This window comes from Anticarsia gemmatalis, chromosome 22, assembly GCF_050436995.1.
Source record: "Anticarsia gemmatalis isolate Benzon Research Colony breed Stoneville strain chromosome 22, ilAntGemm2 primary, whole genome shotgun sequence".
In the NCBI taxonomy this organism is placed as follows: Eukaryota; Metazoa; Arthropoda; class Insecta; order Lepidoptera; family Erebidae; genus Anticarsia; species Anticarsia gemmatalis.
This window is the reverse complement of record NC_134766.1, coordinates 3,700,954-3,722,402: the sequence shown is the minus strand read 5'-3', so window position 1 is coordinate 3,722,402 and position 21,449 is coordinate 3,700,954. Positions and strand designations below refer to the sequence as shown.

At 35.5% G+C, this 21,449-nt stretch overlaps 2 protein-coding genes across 7 annotated transcripts in view; one reads left to right on the top strand and one right to left on the bottom strand.

Annotated features, from left to right (window-relative positions):
- Nucleotides 1–14,574, top strand: part of LOC142982604 (NACHT domain- and WD repeat-containing protein 1) — a 51,178-nt gene extending 36,604 nt beyond the window's left edge. For all 6 annotated transcript variants that reach the window (XM_076129184.1, XM_076129183.1, XM_076129181.1 and 3 more), the window contains 20 exons: nt 157–307; nt 752–908; nt 1,537–1,695; nt 2,051–2,229; nt 2,656–2,748; nt 3,271–3,399; nt 3,732–3,837; nt 4,175–4,337; nt 4,759–4,967; nt 5,365–5,623; nt 6,043–6,224; nt 6,562–6,638; nt 6,728–7,276; nt 7,484–7,601; nt 7,968–8,097; nt 8,753–8,825; nt 9,660–9,796; nt 10,268–10,468; nt 10,860–10,994; nt 11,360–14,574. In XM_076129184.1, the coding sequence (XP_075985299.1) occupies nt 157–307; nt 752–908; nt 1,537–1,695; nt 2,051–2,229; nt 2,656–2,748; nt 3,271–3,399; nt 3,732–3,837; nt 4,175–4,337; nt 4,759–4,967; nt 5,365–5,623; nt 6,043–6,224; nt 6,562–6,638; nt 6,728–7,276; nt 7,484–7,601; nt 7,968–8,097; nt 8,753–8,825; nt 9,660–9,796; nt 10,268–10,468; nt 10,860–10,994; nt 11,360–11,598 (3,446 nt within the window). In that variant the 3' untranslated portion in view covers nt 11,599–14,574. The remainder of the gene's footprint in view (nt 1–156; nt 308–751; nt 909–1,536; nt 1,696–2,050; nt 2,230–2,655; nt 2,749–3,270; nt 3,400–3,731; nt 3,838–4,174; nt 4,338–4,758; nt 4,968–5,364; nt 5,624–6,042; nt 6,225–6,561; nt 6,639–6,727; nt 7,277–7,483; nt 7,602–7,967; nt 8,098–8,752; nt 8,826–9,659; nt 9,797–10,267; nt 10,469–10,859; nt 10,995–11,359) is intronic.
- Nucleotides 14,575–14,706: 132 nt separating this feature from the next.
- LOC142982605 (cytochrome c oxidase subunit 6C-like) lies at nt 14,707–16,733 on the bottom strand. Its single transcript, XM_076129185.1, has 3 exons — nt 16,577–16,733; nt 15,253–15,422; nt 14,707–14,843 (listed from the first exon to the last, which is right to left on the bottom strand). The coding sequence occupies exons 2-3, from the start codon at nt 15,420–15,422 to the stop codon at nt 14,780–14,782; spliced, it is 234 nt and encodes a 77-aa protein (XP_075985300.1). The 5' UTR covers nt 16,577–16,733; the 3' UTR covers nt 14,707–14,779.
- Nucleotides 16,734–21,449: the final 4,716 nt, after the last annotated feature.

Genomic DNA, 21,449 nt, shown 5'->3' with positions numbered 1-21,449 from the left:
GAGCATGTGTGCATTGGTGTGTTGCCTCGGGTTCGAACCTGCGACCACTTGCGTGGTAGGAATCAACTTATACCACTCGGCTATTACTGCTCATATTATAGTTATCGTAGCATATTGAGGCCACACTACTACAACTCCTATACCATTATATTGCAGGTCAGTCGGAGCTCGGCGCGGTGGTACCTGTACTGTTCTTGAACTCTGGGCTGGGCACTCCGCTGTTACCTCACACCCTGGAGTGCGCGGACTTCAAGGCCGCGCTGGAAGCGGCCGACGACGACAATGATAAAGCACTCTTGAATAAATGGTAAAACAATTATATAAGTTGGGATGGTTTGGAATGAATTTAACTGACTGAACTGCATTTTTACAGCGTCTAGTCAAATAACAATTTAAATGAATGTTTACGGACAACGCACAAAAATACAAACTCATTGATCGCAACGTTTTCTAAGAAATAAGGAACTGAATACTTTACCATTACTAGAATGAGAAATTCCCAATTTGATCAATCTGCTATAGTCATAATCTTAAAGTTAAGATCCATATTGACACAGATTTGATCATAGAGCAATTAAACTTTAGCCATAATCTGGTTTAAAAAGTAAAAGATGTGACTGTTAGCACAACCCATAAAGAGGGTATTCGAATAACTAATATTTTGAATAACCGTTAAAAAAGTTATTTTTAACTTTACTCGTATGTTAGTACACAATAGCTATTAAATTCATCCTATTTCCTCTTTATCCAGGTACAGCCTAGACTGCAGCACCACGCCGCCATGTTACCGGCTGGTCCGCGGCGCGCCGGCTCGCTGGCGCCGCGAGATGGCCAAGACGCTCAACGTGCTGGTCCGCACGCTGCCGCAGGAGGCCTGCGATGCCTATCTCACTACTGTTGTTGAACAGGTCGGTGAATATTTCATATTGTTAAAAATTACATGAGTATTCGTGGTGTGAAAGAAATTATAGCTCTCTGGAAATTATTCTCATTATGTGGTTAAAAAACCTACTCAATTTCAAGTCATGAATTGCCATAACATTTTCTTAGCTTCTTTAGATATGTACCGTTATTTTAACGATATAAGAAAGAAATAAAAAGTCCCTGATTTGATCACATCGAGTGTAATTTTCATCAATCAGATATGGTTATTTTACCATCAACTACTAAAGTTACTTCTAAATCCCTGCATTTGCAACTAATTGGAGTTGTCTATTATAGTTTTATGGAGCAGTTCATTTGCGTAGCTTCTTTATTTTAAACCTAAACATAAATTGTCACCAATTAACTTATTAGGTTAATATACTCTAAACCAGTGGTTCCCAACCGGTGGTCCGTGGACCACCAGTGGTCCACGGAAGTCAAAATGTGGTCCGCGAATAACTCTACAACTTTAAATTTTCAGGATGATTATTACACTTTATCTTTAATATACTAACATAGTGGTCCCTGCTAACAAGAATAATATAAAAGTGGTCCCGAACTAAGAAAAGGTTGGGAACCCCTGCTCTAAACCATAATCTTCTTCTGTTGCAGGAGGTGCAGCACACAGTACTGATGAGCGTGGAGGCGGCGCGGCGCTGCGTGTGGGTGTGCCGCGCGGGCGGCGCGCAGCCCGAGCCCGCCGACGTCGCTGATGCGGCACATCATCACGAGCTGCAGCGACGACTTAACAACCTGCAGAAGGACCTCAAGGTAAGGGAAACAACAGCTTTGTGTCTTTTGAAAAGCTAAAAATTATAAACTTTTACTATTAACGGTAGGAGGTTAATATACTAAAGTTAAGAATATAAATAAGCTAAGGGTTTTTAGCAGGATTTATAAAGTTTCCAAAGTCATTGATAATAATGGTTAACTTTAGGGTTACTTCGGCATTAACAAAACTAACGCACTTTGAACAAAGCTTTTAAAATACATTTTTTTACCTCCCATTGGAAAAGCATACCAAGAAGTCTAGCCGAAATTGACTATCATACTCTTATTAATCAGCCGTAACACCCAGCACTTAAAAAAATTTAAATACATAATTTGTCTTGTACTCGTTCCCCAGCAACACCTGAGCGAGCGCAACGTGATCCGCGCGAGCGTGCGCGGGCGCGCGGCGCCGGGCGGCGAGGACGAGTACACGGAGGGCGTGAGCGCGGCGCTGCAGGAGCGCCTCGACGCGCTGCTCGACGCGCTCGTCGCCGACCACGACGCGCCCGCCGGATACCACGGGATACCTACCAGGTGAACTTATAATACTTGCTTGTCTTATTTACACTCTTCAATCGATGTTTTACCATAATTCATTTATTTAGAACTTCAAGATATTTTTTTGTGCTTATAAAACAAACAAACATAATAATTAATAGATATGTCAATGGTTTTTTTTTTATACTTAATGTGCTATTATATTACCTAATATGCTTAATATATTATATAAGTATATGCTACTAAGCCGTATCTTTCAATCTTTAAGATACACAAATCCTTGAATGACTTTTCTGCCTAAAATATAATTCTGAATCATGATTTCTGGTGAGGATAGACTAAGTTGACAGATTGAATTGCAATTGTACAAGATAGCACTAAATCTGTCGAATCCTCTCAATTGCCTTTAATCAAATGTGATAACTAATAAATTAACCATATAAATCGTTTATGTATTTGCAGTGTGTTCGACGAGGTGAACGAGCACCTCACATTCTGTCAGAAGGCGGCGCAGTGCACCTCCAACAGAGAGATCACGCTCAATGAACTTAAGACGTGAGTATAATTAATACATTTACCTAGACGATGTCGTTGTATTTACAGAGTAAAGGGAAGTACATTAAATAAATTTATATGTATCTAGTATAATGTAATTTTTGGTTTTCAACTCTTAGCTAGGTTACTATAAGGTTTGTAGTGCCAAATCTAATGATTTAAAGCGCGATTAATGACTTTAAAATATATTTATTTTATTTTATTTTTTTTACAACTCCCGCACTAAGAATTGGTCTTGTGTCGAACAAAGTACAGACCTGAAACAATTATTTGTGAATCGCACAAATAAAATTGTTCCGTGCGGCGTGGTGACCTAAACCACTGCGCCACGTAGGTAGTTATGTACGAAATTATCAAGAACGATGACTCTGGTGCTTATAATATTCTTGTCAACATCATTTCATCAATGAGTATCGTCTACTTAGGAACTATTTCCTATAGTAAATCTTCTGTAAATAAAGTAATTTTTTTTGTAAATTTCTATTCTATAATGTAAAGATCATGTTAATTTCTGTGTTTCAGATATATAACAGGCGACAGTACGGTCCCGCTGGCGTTGATCGGCGGCGCGGGCTGCGGCAAGGCCACGCTGGTAGCGAGAGCTGTCACTCTAGCGCACTCATACCAGCCAGACCTAGCTGTTATTGTCAGGTAATCACCTCTTCATACTAGTTTAAAAGATGTTACACGAGTGCAAAATTCAGACCGATTGATTTGTCCTTTTAGTTTTTAGTTCCAATGTGACCTGGCGTCGTAGCTAAGCTTAGAATTGTTTAATGAGTTCAGGTTCTATTTAATATAATATTATATCTGTAATTCTGTATATTATATCGCAGACCTAAATTTATTGGAAGATAAAGACAACTATGTTAATAAATCATATCAAAAGTAGAGGAGACATATACAATTTAACCTTTCGACCTCATTGATCTTATGCAATGTAAGTTGTGAAGTGTGTCAATAATGGTTTGTTTCGCTTGCAGGTTCGTGGGCCTAACGCCGCAGTCGAGCAGTTCGCATCAGTTGCTCAAGTCCATCGTGGACCAGTGTCACGTGCTGTTGACCGGCACCGTGTATAGGGGACGCAATGTGAGTAATCATCATTAGTTGAGTTTATCTATATTTAATAAATTATACCCTGTTTTTTGATTTGCCTTGGGAATTGTTAAAAAAACAAAATAAACTATTGTTTGACCGCATTGTTAAATGTACGATATAACGGACACAAAGAACAACCAGACCCGAAACAACTATTTATGGATCGCACAAATAATTATTCCGTGTGGGAATCGAACCCACGACATCCAGACGCTCTGGTAGTGGAGTGGTGACCACCCTAACCACTGCGCCACGGAGGTTGTCTGTTCTGTCTTGTTGTTATATTCTATTTGTAAATGCTTGTTTATAAGGATTCTCAACTCCGCAGGACGTGTGGTCGCTATCCGCCGCGCTGCCGGCGCTGCTGGGCGGCGTGGGTCGCGCTCGCGGCGCGCTGCTGTGCGTGGTGGGCGCCGACGCGCTGCGAGCCGCGCGCTGGCTGCCCGAGAGACTGCCGCATAATGTCAAGATGATCGTCACTGTCACTGAAGGTTGGTTTGTAGACAGATAATATTTACTTCTGTTTAAACCTTTGGGTAAAACATGTAGTATCGAATGCTCCCTTTGGGTAGAAACATGTCTTATAGTATCGATGCTCTCTATTAACTTCTAATTTAAAACTGTGAAATCCAGTTTTATGGTTAATGTTGAACTTAAATTAATTTCAACCCAAATAAATGTGGTTTAAACGCCCTTTACAGTAATTTACTGTTACTAAATATCGAATCATATGTTTGACATAAAATGTTTCTACAAATGTTAATATCGATATACCTTTTGTATGACAGACTGTTGTCGAGTTATCCAAAAGCGTATAGAAAAATCAATATACGAAAAACTTACAAAGCAAAACAAACAAACAATATCATTCACAATGCAAACAGACTCAGCTAAAAAATCTTTTATCACCAGAAAAAGACGAGCCGTCGAGCTCAGCGATCATGGCAGTGCTATCATCAGAGGACGGGCCCAAGGTGGTCCGCGCGCCGCCCGTGGGCCCCGAGGAGGCCAAGGCCGTCCTCACGGCGTGTGCCGCCACCTACAGCAAGACCGGCGCAGCATCACCGCCTGAGGCCGCCGTGAAGGCCGTGCAGAAGTGCACCCTGCCGCTTTATGCTAAGGTTGGTTTTTGATTGACAAGAATGTATACTATACTATAACTCTTAAAAATATTTTTTTGAACGATTCCACTTTGTTGTACACAGAAGTTGAGTTAATCTGATAAGGCGTAAAATGTATTTATTTCTATTGCAAAAGTAGTAGTTATCGATATTAATCAATGAGGACCTACCATTATTCAGACTCCGGCTTTTAATGATTACCGAAAATATCCTCAAGCTGTTTTTAATTTCACTTAACTGATAAAATAAAAAGAGTATTTTCTCAAATGAGAAAAAGCTCTAAGATATGTATTTTGAACACGTAGTTTGCTCTGAGATCCAAAATACACATTTCTTTTTTGAGGCAATTATTACTAATCTTAAATTATATAACTTAAATGACTTTAATTCTCTACAGATCCTAGCGTGGCAGATCTCTCTCTCAGCGGAGACATTCACGGAAGTGTCGGAGCCAGAAACGACTCCCGAGCTGGTGATCTGCGAGGACCTGGAGGGACAGCTGACGCAGATCCTCATCACCACGGAGTCGGCGCTCGGCGCGGACCGAGTGAAGACCTGCCTCGCGCTGCTCACGGCTTCCAGGAGAGGACTCGATGATACTGAGATACTGGATATATTGGCACATGATGAACTGTTCAGGAGTGAGGAGACTTATTGTAAGTCGTTACAGTATTGCACTTCTGTTTCATAAGTTTAAATTGCACGAAAATTGTGAGACAAAACTTGGAGCATATTGTTATAATGACGTAAGAAATGTAGACAAAAAATAATCGGAATATTGCATGTAGTAGCGTTCTTTCTTCCCTGTATTCTAGGCGAGATGCTTTACTAAATTTTCAACGTATTTTAGCATATAACGCTCGATGAGACTACTCTATACAGGTTTTACATTCTCTATTTTACATAAAAGTTTCGAATCGAATTAAATTTCTACTAACAAAAAATTCAGCTACGTTCTTAATCAGTCATTAAACATATTTCTATTATATATCCATACCTATCCTATACATATCCATCGCAAATGCTTTTCTATTAAATTTTCCCTTGGTACCATTATATTTTTCTCTTTCCCTAGTACCGTGGGCGCCAGCATCTCTAGTATGGCCACAGCTAGCAGCGCTGCTGTCCCCATGGCTGCGCTGGGACTCGCGCGGGGCTGCTCGCTGGCGGGACGCGGCGCTCGCCAGCGCGGCCGCCGACCGGTACTTAACTGACTGCGATAAGGCTGTCAGGCAGATCCTTGTCGAGTATTATCAGGTAAATAACTGTTTAAGTTACGCTTTTTTCTATGTATTTCATAAAATTTCGGTTTCTTAATGTGACTGAATGATGGTGAATAACTGTTATAGATTTGCAAAAAGGGCATTTGTAATGCAAAATAATGTTGTATTTCTAAATAGCGTATATTCAATCGTTTATTAATCGATTCTGATCCCTATTAGATTCTGTATAAAAGTTTAAGTAAATTACAATTCTCCGGTAAGATCTTAAGTTATCTTAGGGGAGTAATCGAAGAAGACATAGGCGTTTATGTCAACATAAAAAAAATATGTGTGCAGAGAATAAACGACTAAACGATTTTTATATATTCCAGGGTGTGTGGTACACAGAAAACGATCCCAAGATGGCGGGCCGTCTTGTTTCACAGGAGAATATGTTTTCTGATGAGTAGTAAGTCTACCTTCACCATTTATTAATGTCATTTATCCACAAAAATCTATCTTGAAGGCCTTTTTACTAAAGTTTTTCTTTTCTTACAGCTACAACACTCGTAAACTCGACGAGCTTCCGTTCCAGCACTACCACATATACAAAGATGAGCCTGAGACCTTCGCCCACCAGCCATACTTCACCAAACTGGACTGGATCCACGACAAACTGGCCGCCACGGACTGCTGCCACTTCCTCGAAGACATAGCCCTAGTCCACCTCGACCCACTGCCCGAACACATAGAAATACTAAAAGACTTCCTCGAAACACATTCTTACGCTTTAGATTACGACCATCGCCAGTTTTATGGGCTACTCCGAATGACGCTAGAGAAGAGACAGCGCGATGGACATCAAATTAAAAGTCCTATCGTTCAAGGTTGGATGTCAGAGATTACGGAACCGCCTGTACCGACGTTTTATCCTGAGAATGAGGACTTTTGGAAGCTTCTAGAAGTGAAGGAAAAGAGGGAGTTTTCTATGGGAGACGGGTTTGATACGAAGAATTATGATCTAATCGTGAGATTTGATAGCAGGGGGAAGTTTGTGGCGACCGTGTCTACTGAACGAGAAGAGATTTGTGTGTGGGATGTTACGAAGTGAGTATAGTGTTGTTATATTTCAACCGGTGTAAGATAACTTCCGTTTGAAGTTCTATCAATGCGACTAACGTAATGAATGCGTACGTTTTGTTAAGCAATTTGGACCTATTTAAACGTTGATACTTTCAGAAGTTTTAGAGAAGGTTAATAATTTTATTCTAATCTCTTCCATCCCTCGTTATAGAAAAAACTCGTGTTTTCCAGGTGTAAGATGGTCCGCAAGATGACAGGTGTGACGCATCCTATCAACTTGGTGCCCATCGACGAGTATAAGTGCGTGGTGCTGTGCCGCAGGGAGCTCAGGGTTTATAACCTCGACCAGGTAAGTCACCGTGTGACTGGTGCTGAAACAAACAATTTCATGATCATATTATTAACTATATAATGATGTGGTCTGGTCAGAGGGTAGATTTTCTCATACCGACCATTTTCCGCCATAGTTATCGAGAAATTGTGTGGTAAACTAATCAGCGCCCCTAGTGTATTCCGCAAGAAAAAAAAAATGACAAACTTGTACCTACGTATCAAGTATTGATAATTAAAATCGTGCTACAGATCACAAGATTTCTTACTATTATGTCTTTTTTATAGTTTACGAAGTGCATTCTGCATTTTCTTCAGATTTTTATTGTGTTTTTGCGGCTGGTAGTCAATCTTTTGCCAATGACACACTATTTGTACAATCCAGGGCACGTTCCTAGTGGCGCTGAAGGGTGTGATGAACCAGAAGATGCCGTACTATGGCCTGCACGACCCTAAACACTTGGTCGCACTCTCCCGGAACAGGATGTATGTCAACCTCATGAATATTGAGACTGGTAAGCAAAGAAAAAATGCTAAATTCGGTTACTATCTACCAACGTTATTCAATAGGTATCGTGTTAGGGCGCGTTCCCATTATGTCGTAACGATTAATTTATCGTTGGACGACTGTCGTCTCTAGCTGTTCCCATTACAACGATTGTTTGTCGTCAAAATGTTTTATTGTTTAGTGACTGTCGTATCTAGCCGTCCCCACTGTCACGGTAATCTGTCGTTACTGCAAAAAATGTCGAAGACGACAAGTCGTGTCGTTCTGTATGTGAACACCTCCATTTAAACATATAAGCCACGACACTTAAAACTACACGATTATCTGTCGTCACGACATAGTGGGAACGCGCCCTTACTGTATTATTACTACCGATGATCTTGAAGTGCTTATTTATTTACCGGGCTATTTACGGAAAAGTTGTTTGTGTAAATCTAATCCAACAACGATCCTTTTTCTTTACAAGATGGTTTAAAGAAGTTTACTGTGATGTTTCACAAATTTCTAACAATATGTTTTATTTATTTGTCGGTACACTCTGTACTTAATTGATACCATTTTATAAACACACACGGTACACTTACGAGTTTACTTTTGTGTAAAACATGGACAAAGTTCTTAGACTCTTCTTCTTAGACTCATAATTTTTTATGTAATTTCAGGTGACTGTGTCACAACGTTCAAAGCTGGTGAAGATAGATTCCTCAATTCATTGCTGGTTTCTGGCGACGGAAGGTACGTAGATACCTAATACATACTACTAGTATCCATATAACACGAGATTCTTTCGACTTAATAAGTAGATACTATAACTAATGTTTTTGACAAAAAAAATACTTGAATTTAAAAGTAATACATCATTCCACATTTACATGGGTTATATTTGTGTAAAAGTAGATTTGTATTCTGGACAGAGACGAAGCTAACTAGTCAGAATTATTTCAGAATTAACATTTCATAACATGATGGCGTATAAGAGATATGTTTCAAATAAACCACGCATAACGTTGCGTGCGTCAACACATTAACTTGTTATATTTAGACGACCTAATTTGTGGAATAGCCGTACATCTATTCCCTACTAGATAAATAACAAACTGCTGCTGAGATTGTCTACGTTTCCTTACATGTTTCTGTTTTAAAATCAAATCATTTATTAAAATCAGTCAAATAAAAAAAAATACAAAACTTATATTTAAATGGATACATTATTACATTGCTTTTATTGATTCATTTACTGGCTTAACGAAGTATAGATATCTGTATCCGTTCAGTAGAGTCAAAGAAACCATTGAAGATTTTTTTATTAAAAAAAAGAATCTTAGTATAAGTATAGTAAGAGCTCTACAATTATTATTTGTCGCAATCTATTTCAGTAACGATTAATAAAAAATACATCTGATAAATCATTTTTACACGTAGGTAATGTTTTTGCACTACACGTATTATTATATAAATTGTTATTCAATTGGTCAAGCTTCCCTAAATTACAAACATCATCGTATTGTATTTCTAACTTTATCATATTTAGTTTAATGGCAACAATAAAACTATACATTTATGATACAGGGTGTTAGTATGTGGAGACGAGACTCAGAAGCCGTTCCCGCTGCTGGTGTGGTCTCTGACGTCACGCAAGCTGCTGTATGACCTGCGCATCCCTCATCATGACTTCATCACCTCTAAGGCTGCTATTACTTATGAAGGTAACCACATTTAGTAACTTTTTTGTAATAAGCAAGGGCTTGAAGAAAGGAGCACCAGATGGCACCACTTAATATTGGTACTGATTTTGATATTACTCGTGATGTAACCCTTTTCTTAGGAGTACGACTAAACGGTCCATAATTTTATTAAACCACAGTATAGTACGTTATAGCAGTTATGCAGTCGTTGTTACGTTTCGGTACTCGCATTTTATGTCAACCTCGCTTGTATTTATATGCTTACTTGTAGAATCTGACACTCATACCATACCGAGCGTGCATAAGCTAACAAACGAAGAATAAAAAAAAATTTCCATAGATGTTTTTGTACACTTTTTTTTAATTTCTTTTTTTTTAGGAATTAATGAATTGAAAAAAAAGTTTTTTTTTTCGATTGAAATTTGAGACGCTACAAAATTATCTGATTATATTTCGACAGATAATAACTAGGTATTATCATTTATTCCGCAGGTTCATACGTGTGCGTAGTATCCCGAGAGCTCGACGAGCCGAGTCCTAACTTCATCGTGGTGTACGACCTGCAGTCGGGCACGTTGTTCAAGAAGTGGAAGCCTGGCTGCGACACCGTGGCGCTGGCCATCAGCTCCGTTGACGGCTGTGTCGTGTCGGGACTTGCTGATACTAGGATATTGGTGTGGGACCTTGTTACTGGTGAGTGGCAAAATAATGTTTGGCCATTAGACATGTGATATTTGATTGTGTTTTTTTTATCGGAAGTTCGCTTGAGAAGGTGACTTGGTTTTTAATGGAATTAGACAAAAAAAACAAGAACCCTTCGATTATCGTGTAATTTTTCTTATATCTTTTTTAATACTTAATCCACAATTTTATTTTAATTGCGTTAATTATTCCGAGAAAGAGTAAAATACTTATTATATATTTTTTATCTATTGGGTCGAATGAAACAGCAGGCTTAATCATAATACCTGAAATTTTAAATTCAGCTTTGTGGTTTAAATATCCCTTTAACTAAGGTCCTATGCATTGCCTCCAATAATTGGGTTTTTCCATATCAATATCATCATAAGGATCTAATACACAGGTAACTGTCGACTGACGCTACGGGGACACGTGGCAGCTCCTTCGCTCCTGCGGCTGGCGAAGTCCGGCGGAGTGCTCATGTCTACTGATGACACATGCAAGGACTTATCTGTGAGGCTCTGGGACTTACACACAGGTACATAAATATACTAGCTGTAGTTATCTTTTGTTATTGAGAACTGTTCGACATTGTAAAAGCGTGGAACAACGACGACGGCGTATTTTACATCACAGTGTATCAGAATAATGCTCTATTGGTTTACTTAAGAAAGACATCGCCAGGGAACGTCGCATGCAAAATATTTCTTGAAATTATTTGATGGTCTTCTTTCGTTCTTCTTCTTCTCTTTCTCATAATATAGGAGAAGACAATGCATAGACACAGGAATGGTGTTTTTTTTTTTGTGAACTCCGATTGTTACGGTACTTACGGATTAAAAAAATATTCTTGTTTATCATTATGTTATGCGAATACTATATAAATTTATTCTTGTTCCACAGGCAAGCTCATAGCAGTATACACACCACCAGAGCGAATCACATCATGCGAGGTACTGCTAGGCGGATCAGTCCTCGCCCTTGCTCTAGAAAACTACAAGGAAATCCTCTGTGTTAAGCTCTATGGTCCGACCATAGAGTCGGTAGCCACTGGCAAGGAGGTCGAATATGATGACAGAGGTTATGGTAATGAAAAGTTAGATGGCAAGACGTTTGATGTGAAGGGACTGGAGAGCTCATAGCGGGGCCGAATATAAGATTACTACGGGCAAGGGATTTGAAAGCCACTATTGCTTTTTGGTTTATTGTTCTGGTGTCTAACTATAAAAGTCTTAACGATTCTAAACTCGACAAAAAAATCTAATGCAATGGGTCTGAAGGCTGAAAATTAAGATAAACATTTCAATATTTGGGTTTTCAATCGCGCTTAAGATCCGTTGCATTATAATATTTTTGATAAAAGGCTATGAATAAGTTTCTCAACGTGTGGTGCGGTAGTCACATTACCATGCATTATTTACCTCGAGTTGTTTAAGTATTGGTATACAGGTAGCAACGACAAACCGAGGTAACTAATGCATGATCGCTTAAATTACTACAGTTCAGAGTTTTGAAACATTTTTAGTAAAATGTTACCAACTATAAAATACCCTTATCGATTTAGCATCTTTCTTGGCAGCCATGTCATAGTTGGGTATTTTTGTGTTAGACACCAGAATAGAATATTTAAAATGAGAAATAAAAATTCTAAAATATAAAGTACCAAAAAAACATAGGTAAGTCTGCTTACCTACCTCCTGAATATAAGAATATAAGAACGTTTCCAGTTAATTTTCTCATTCATCGGCCGAAAGTAAATTAAAACAAAATGGCTTGCAACCTCTTCGAGAATCGCTAAAGCAATCACAGTGGCTTAATATCGCCAAGTAAACACGAAAATGAAATTAAATAAAAAAAACATTAATGTTTTGATCTATTACGCTTATTAATTACATTATTGAAATTAAATTAATTGTATTTAGTGAATTCTTTATCTGTAATGTTGATGTTTAGATGTAATTTTGTGGTGAAACTTAGAATAAGAGTATACCTAAGTCTAATTCATTTTAAACTACCAAAATTTCCTACCCTTGTATTTTTCTCGCTTTTATTCGATATTTTTTATACTTATTACTTACTCATAATAAATTAAAATGTGTGATGACTTTTTAATTAGGTTGTATTGGCGCCAAAAGTTATATCCACGTGTCATCTGTCAAAACAAATTTTATTCCGAACTGAGGTATTCCATACAAACAGCCTATTATGTGATACACAATAATTTACACAACAGCTCACACTTCGATCATTTTATATCCAAATTTTAATATTAATTTTGAATATTTAATCAACTCGTCGATACCTATATTCCCATACCTCTTGTAAATGCCCTCATTATGATTTGTACTGCCATTTTATACTTCTTACTTACATTATAAGTAAATAGCAAATTAAACATAGGATATATTCGTGTTTGAATAAACGTAAGGGTTGCACACAATAGATACCTAAAGCACAATAATTATTTATGTTATTATCGGAGTAACATCGATGATGGAACGAGGAAAATACCTTTCTTTAAAGTAAAATACACGTGTCATTATAATTCGAAAATTAACCAGAGACGAGTTATATTGCCAGTAAATTATGAAAAAATGTGAATACAGCGCCATCTAGTGGTGGATAGTGACCACTTAGCTGGTGCTAATTATAAACAGAGCTTAAAAAAACCTTAACAAAAAGAAGTTTGTCAAGCCATTATAAACATTTGAATCGGCTTATTTACCCAACAGGGTATTAACATACTTGATACAGATACTCCCAGTCCATGTATCGATGTTGCATCGATAAATAATATTTTAAAATATTGATTTCGTCGGTGGCTGTAAAACTATATACGACCAAAGCAATCTACTATAATCTAGTTGTAATCTCTAGTTGTGAGATAAGTAATCACTGCTGTTACATTTAATAGAACCACACTTTAACCAGAAGTAAGATATTAATAACACAATAGTGTACTTTTCATAACTAATGCAACATTTCTTTTTAAGTTAGATTAACATTTTTGCCTTAACAAAAACGTACGTACATTAAAAGGTTGTTCTATTATAATATAAACTTAATAAAGCCAAATTTTATGACTTAAATACCTCTTTTGACTAACATTTTAAATTATGGTTTAGATTTTAAGTTAACTTGATTAATATACTTAAATGTATGATGAGTGATGACTACTTATCTCATTCTTAATCTAAATTTATCGTGTAAAGTGATTGAACTGAATCTTAATGTCTTCTATGTGATTTATTTATCGTAACTTCCGCTGCCATATTTAACTTCTAATAATTTAATTAATAACAATTTGTATTAAAATCTTTTATCTGTGTAAGTTATGTTTCAATTAGGGTTCCGTAAATTCTTATTTTTTGTTTTTTTTAGTCGTCCATTTTGTCCGTCCGCAGCCTAATATAAGATTAATTTCATATGCCTGGTGCATGAAATCAGCTTCCCTTCCATACCTTTTGAGTATGCCTGTGTTTTCTATTTAGGATTCAATGTTATTTTAATAAGTAATTTTTGCTCAATAAGTTTTAGTTTACGGAACCCTACAATCATACAAGTATGTATGGCTTGCATAAAATAAGATAATCTATCGCACAAAAATAGGAACTTTTGATTTTCTAACCCAGCGATCGTTAATCGGTTTCGGATAACGGAGTTGTTAGAAAGTTAAAGAATCCTTTTTAATCGAGTTCCCAATTCGCTCGCTGGATAGGCACAATGTTCATTGCGTTTTTTCGAGCGAACAATTTAAATATACACAATTTTGACTGTTGCAACATCAATCAAATCTATATTGTCGTTACTGTTGCATGAAGTACAGAGCGTTTCAGCGGCAATTTGAAGCTCTAATAGATTTTATTGATGTGTGAACAGTTTCGATGAAATTATTAATTTATTTTAGCGTTGAATAATACTTTGTAGTGGAAACAGGCTGGTCCCTGTCTCATCTGATATTCTATGTTAGTCAATGTAGCAATCAATTTGAACTAAAATCTAAGCGACTAATGTAATATAAACGGTAAGGCGACGGTGTAATCGATTGAATTGTTAAAATTATTTATGTATTCTGGAAAGTTACGTATTACTTGATGTCCTGATTAAATTATTGGAAAATATTATGTGGTCTTTTATTTCTATTACTGATGCGAAACAACACATGAATTCCTCCCTGAAAATCACACTTAGATTTTTTTTTAATGGCAACACTCAAGGAATTGAATGGAGAAAAATAAAACAGATTTAGGTATTTGGAATTTAATTTAATTAAACCATTTTCACAGCAAAATAAAAATAATACTACACTAGAACTGTCTATGTTTAGCAGGATTGGAATAGACCCTTCTTACGCATGATCTCGAATTCCTTCTCGGCATCGTATGTCCTGAAAAAAGCAAAAAACTTATTAGGTACATTATTATGCGGTACATTATTACAATGCGGTTAAAATTAGTATTTTTTATCAGGGCTTCACTAATTTAAAAGAAAATCATTAGGTTACTCTGAAAGAATCATAACATTGAAGATCCTTTTTTAACATTTCTTGCAGAATAAGATTTATGGTAAAATTGATGATTTTTGGGAAGTTCATAGCGTTTATGTTTATATTACTTTGATGGCGCTTAGCTGATCCGAATTACGAAACCAGTTAATTGTGGAATTCTCAAAACTAATGTTTTAGGAATATTCACATGCATATTAAGATACTTCACTAGTAGATTTCAAAAACCTAGCCAAAATCATGTCTAATCTTATTAGCTACCTATACACATTTAAATATATTGAATCTTTACCTGTAGAATTCAGCATACTTCCTCTTGCGCTCAGTGCCAACAAGCTGCTTGAAGGCGACACCGGAGATACCGGCGAGGACCAGAGAGATGATCAAGTTCTTCTTGATCTGTCCGTTGAGGAGCCCGCGCATCTGCGGCTTAGCGATAGTCGACACTGCCTTGTCTGCCATCTGATACAAATAAAATATGTTATTATAGACATGGTATATTACATACAGTGGTACATTCAGTAGTTTAAGAATGATTCAATTTTTATAAATTTCAGACATTTTTCCAATGTTCATTAGAAAGAGCGAGCCTAAGTTAGTGCGAGAATAGTGATGAATCTCAGAGAGGAAATAAGATTTAGTGGTAGGCTTAGGTCTGTCTGAATAGTATGCAGGAAATAGCTAAAGATCAAAACTTATGGAAGTGTTTGAGGTAGACTTTCCCCAACAACATTATATATTATATTATGTAGTTGATATAGACAATAGTAACTTAGTACTTCTACATTACTATTACTAGATACAGGGACAGTATAGGTTAGGACAAAACATTAACTTATGCATAGCAATAACAATTTTAGTATGTCCATCCAATTCCATAGATTTTGTAGTTTCCTACCTATTGTTTTAATAGGAAACTAAGGGGACTGTTATCCCCTTGGTTGAAAAGTTGGTTTTTACTCGGCTGAGCAACATTAAGGTTAGCTGATAAGGATATACAACATAACCCCACCCTAGGAAAAAGAAATATGAAAAAAGAATGGTGGTCAAGCTCTTTTTACTTCGATGATAATATATTATTAACTAACATTATGTTGTCAGTACTAGGAGTTTTAAACTTCTCTAATATATAGGGAATGAGGAAGTATGTACAATAAATCATTTCTTTATCTTTTATCAACATTTTAAATGAAAAATTGCGAGCATTTTACGAATTTGTTACGATGTTCCTATGTTTTAAGTAAATTTCAAAAGAAGAATCAAGAGGCAGAAAATCAATTGGATTATTCCAAAATTGAATGCTTAGGTACTTTGACGTTTGTCAGTATTTCCTATATTTTACTTTTAATTACCGGCCAGAGAAGAGTACAAAACGGGACTGGGAAGATATAATTGTATTTTTTTATGAAAGAGACATTCAATACCTCTTTAAGCTGATAAAATTGTCGTGTTTTATCAAACTCGTGAGCAATGATGTTCTATTGACAACCTTCTTACATAACACGCAAATCACTTCGATATCAAAGTAATGCCAGTAAAAGTAAAGAAAACACATCAGAAAATTAATTCCCCAGAAGAAATAAGAAGAATAATGAGATTTATACTAAAATACTCACTTTTATTTGTGTAGTTTTGTGAAAATTTCACGAACACACCTGAACACCAAGTGCAAATTCAGACTGTTTTCTACAACAAATCACACCAAAAATTATAAGCAGTTATTGATTTCTATTGGCCACAGCATAAGAAATTGACCAATCACGGCACATTTTAAGTAGGTCAATATGTTTTCTTTGTACAACTCTAATCAACGTTTCGTTTCACGTCGTCCGTTTATTATAGTAACAATATATTTTGACGAAAAATTTCGATTTATTTATTTTTATAAATATATAAAACAAAATATGGCATATTTTAAGATATCATAATGGCTAAATAGTGAATAGTGATAAATTTTTTGGTGAAATTGCTTACTGATGGTTTAGTAAATATTACAGTAACCTTGTCAAAATTGTTTCCTTGCATTGTGTTTACTGAGTAAATTATCCGATTTAGTTTTCTAACACAAAATTCTAATATATTTTAATATTTAATTTGTATGTACGTAACATGCAGGTTGTAATTTAAAAACGTTTCTTAAAAAAAACTAAACAAGCGGGAAATTCAAACTGAGCCAAACTCTATCTTATAATCTTTACGTACTTATTTGTAATGATAGCATTAACGAACAATTCTAATTGATATTATTTACTTAGATTATAATATTAAGCGCAAGTTGGTGTTTTAAAATAGCTCTAAAGACCTTATTTCTAAATTTAATCCGATTCCTTGAAAGGCAACAAGGGTAAGTTCCTTTGATAATATATTTAATATTTTTTTATTACTTGAATATTGTTACCACCGGAGAACAAAAATAAACGGGTGATTTAATAAAAAACGTTTTCTCAATGCACGTTATCTGGAGGAATTTATTAAAATCAAATTACTATGCACTAGTATAATGTCTATTTATATTATTACTCGTTAGCCTTTTCAGGTTACTAATTTCTCCATAAAACATGTAAATAAAGTAAATATTTCTCGTGTAGGTACATCAGAAATATAATATTCAGTTGATTGAATTAGATATTTTATTCAGCGAGCTAGAGCGATATATTCCGGTACAAATACTTATATTTCTTACTTTAATGTAGAAATATCGCATTGTTTTCTTTACTCAAGTTCTTTGTATTTTTATTGTACAAGTGCCCTCCATTCTACTTTTCGTGATTCTCGTACTTTTTCATGAATGTAGACTCAGATTCAACAATTATTATTGTAATAAGTATATATATTTGTTAAGTAATTCAGTAGGTCTTATATAGTCTCTTTACCTGTATACTTACCAGCTTAAACAAAAAGGTTGTTTATAATTAAAACCAAGAGTATTTTTTATTCATTTATTAATAAACTAACTTTACAAATTTAATAATAGCAGAACAATAATATTCCTTATTTCTTCATTCGTAATAATATGATGATAAATCAGCATGACTCAATCGTACTTTTATCAATATAATTTCTTCATTCATAATAATATGATGATAATCAGCATGACTCATCGTACTTTTAGCAATATAATAATTATATGATTTTTAAAAATAATCTAGAAACGACAGTGAAAGCAACTTACAGAGAAAATAATGCACAATAAAAAAGTGAACTTCATAAAATTGCCAGCAACAAAAAATAATTACAGGCATTCTTTATCATTGTCCTAAATTGATTCACGCGCGGCACGCGCGCTTGCCGCAGCCATCAACACGTACTAGAAAAAATATTACAAATAACATAAAGTTAACTTTTATTGTATCAATTCTTTCATCATTTTACTATTTCTGCAATCTATTTACAAGTTCAATAGAATGTAAACAAAACTATAACCTACTCTCGTGTGGTGTAACCCCTATATGCTATATTTATAAGTGTTATTAAAAACTATTTGTATTTCTCTTTCTTCATTGTAGATATATAAACGTACAATATAGATATTTATTTATCGGCATAAATTACTATCATTAGTCGAAAATAAAAACAAAACAAAATAAACTAAAATGATAACTATACACCCAATATACACAGCTAGTTGAGAGTTCATTCACTATAATTATATGGTACAAGCTTGCAAGTCATACTTTTATATTACAGTATAAGGCTTTTGCATGTCTACAGGAGTCGGTCCGTGGGAGGAACGAATCGCTATTCGACGCCATCTATATACAACGCTACTCCCCAAAGTAAATAATGATATTTTTAAAGAAAAACAAGTACTTAAAACGTAACATATATTAATATCCCCATCTATACATAAAAATTTACAAGAGATTGTACATCGGCCGGACCGATCTTTGTAATTAATAATTTAATTTAAGAAAAAACAAACGCGTTTACAAAACAGTATCCCGCCGTCCACCGCTCAGACTAGCCGCGTCTCGCTCTAACACTAATATTTTCATTAACAGACACATTACCACGGCACACAGTTATAGGGCACAATTTATCCAGGCAATAAATTCATTACTAATTATTAAAATATTTTCTCATTATATTCTACGTACGTACTATACACAGGTGTGTATTGTTTTGTAGCACTATCACTGTTCGACTAAACAACATTGAACATTATCATTAAGGGGAGAGGGGACGAACGAACCAATAGTTTGGGAGGAAATTATGACAAAAACAGTAATGTAACGGCAATCTAAGCTAATAGTGTAAAGCTGTCTAAAATGTGCTTTTAAATAAAACGTCACATCCAAAATTATTGCTTTGAGTTGATATCCCTATACACAGGAACAAAACAAGTCTATAAGGACTTCAGACGCCTACAGATTCGTGTTCATTCTGAAACACCGTTATCCTTATTTAAATATATATCTGTAGGCCACCCCGTGTCCTCATGTCCACCATTTCTTTCATTAAGTATCATTATAAAATTGTTTTAGTTAGCTAATTTCATATTGCAAGGTTCAATTTTGTAACAACCAATTGTTTAGTGAAGATGATGAACATTAATTCGATAAATTTCCGGACACTGCGTTCCTATATCGAGGTGATCATATATTATTTAATAATTGTGATAAAAAACACTAGCGTCTATATTAGAAAACTAAATTCATTTGATAAACGTTATGTACAGTGCAAATTAAGAAGCTAAGTTTCACTGGTTCATTGTCTATAGATTTGGTGTAAAAACGTTAGGTAATAAATAAGTTCAATCGATGGTGGGAACGACAGTAGAAAAATGGATGGAAAACTAAATAAACGGGGCGTCAAAATAAAATTTTAGTTTTACTGGAAGCCCGAACAGACAAACTGTTAAAACATTCAGTCGCAATTATTATCTCATTCACTAAGAAATTATCAAGTTCCACATTTAATTACAATTATTGGTCGTGAATTCTCTTAAATATAAAAACGCTAACGTTACATCGTAATAGCGGCCAGCGTTTTGTGCGGGAGGACATCATCTTTGAGTTGAACCATTTCATATTATTCATTCAGCGTCACGTATCTGCTGAACATCGATATAATTGTGGTCGATTTTTAATATATTACAAATAAAATATGTTGGCCTCCCGCCCCAAAACATTTTAAAACTACAACGCTGCGTTCACGTCACCGAATCGACGTCACGAAGTTACGTGCAAAAACGTATGAAAATATTTAACTTTATGCATTTATTTCATTCTCTTTATATCTCTCGGGTATTTATACTATTATAACAATGTGCCTATATGTCGAATGCATTTTGTACAATAATGATACACATCTATTCACTAGTAAACTAAGGCTCTCCACGGCGCCGATTGCGCAAAGTGGCAACATTTCAAGTTTTCCTAGACTACCCTACTTTTAACACTATAATTAGTAGATCCTTCAACCTACCCCCAATACCTGGTTACTATAGTATCTCCTACAAGGCCTGATTGAAAAGAAAATCAACTAATTGGAGTATTAAAACTAGTGTGTCAGCTCTCACACTTAAAGACAAACACTCTTAAAATTACTCGATAGAAATTAACTTACACTTAAAAGAACAAAAACTCGAGTGTTTATAGTGAATGGTAACATTTGTTCACTAAAAATAAATATACTAACAGTATAACTGTCAGTATTTGATTGGATCCGGCGAAATCGATTGAACGTCTAGTTATCGATAGTTGAATATCAATAGATTAATTAGGATGAATTTAGAAAGAACTCATTTTAGAACAGGTTTCATGGTTGTTTTTAATAAAATTCGATTGTGGACTTTGAGTCAACTTAATCTACTTATTGAAAGACTCAACTGATTTCTGAAACCAGTTCAAGTCAATTCCTTCTACGTAACAATGTAATCCAGTAGTCAGAAGTTTATGGAAGATTGGTTTTCAAACATTATATAGTGTATCGTACAATAAATTGTCAACGTACACATGCAACCCGATATAAACAAAATTCTAAATCTGTCTTATCGGCAATATCGCATGAATATTCAATTCATCAACCAAAGAAAGTTATTCTAAATTAAGTTCTAAACTAAATCCATATTATATTATTTCCGACGAGCTCAGTAGAGCTTAACAAGCGACGACCACGCGGTTGTAAATCAATAAAATTTGGTGTTTCCAGCATGCTATGCATGCCACAATAATTTGCTAAAGAATAAATTTAAAACCAGTAAAGTTTTGTTTCCACACAGAAACGATGAAAGGCGCACAAGCCACATCGTCGTCGGTCGTCGAGCTCTAAAAACACTAAGTCGGCGACAAGTCCGATTCAATAAATACACAAACACACAATTTCATGTAACTTTTCGTTAAAATATCAACATAGTATGTCTCAAACGTCAGTATCGCAACGTCTCTAGTCCCCACACTCAGATGTTAATTCACAACTGCATCTAATAAATTGAGATTCGTAAAGAACTATTACCGATCGCAAATCAATGAACACTTTCATGAATTT

What these genes read in the sequence shown, in the direction of transcription:
- LOC142982605 (XM_076129185.1), bottom strand. Translation starts at nt 15,422, where the DNA reads ATGGCAGACAAGGCAGTGTCGACTATCGCTAAGCCGCAGATGCGCGGG. An exon ending in AAGTATGCTGAATTCTACAG is followed by an intron (nt 14,844 to 15,252) that starts GTAAAGATTCAA and finishes TGCTTTTTTCAG; the next exon opens with GACATACGATGCCGAGAAGG.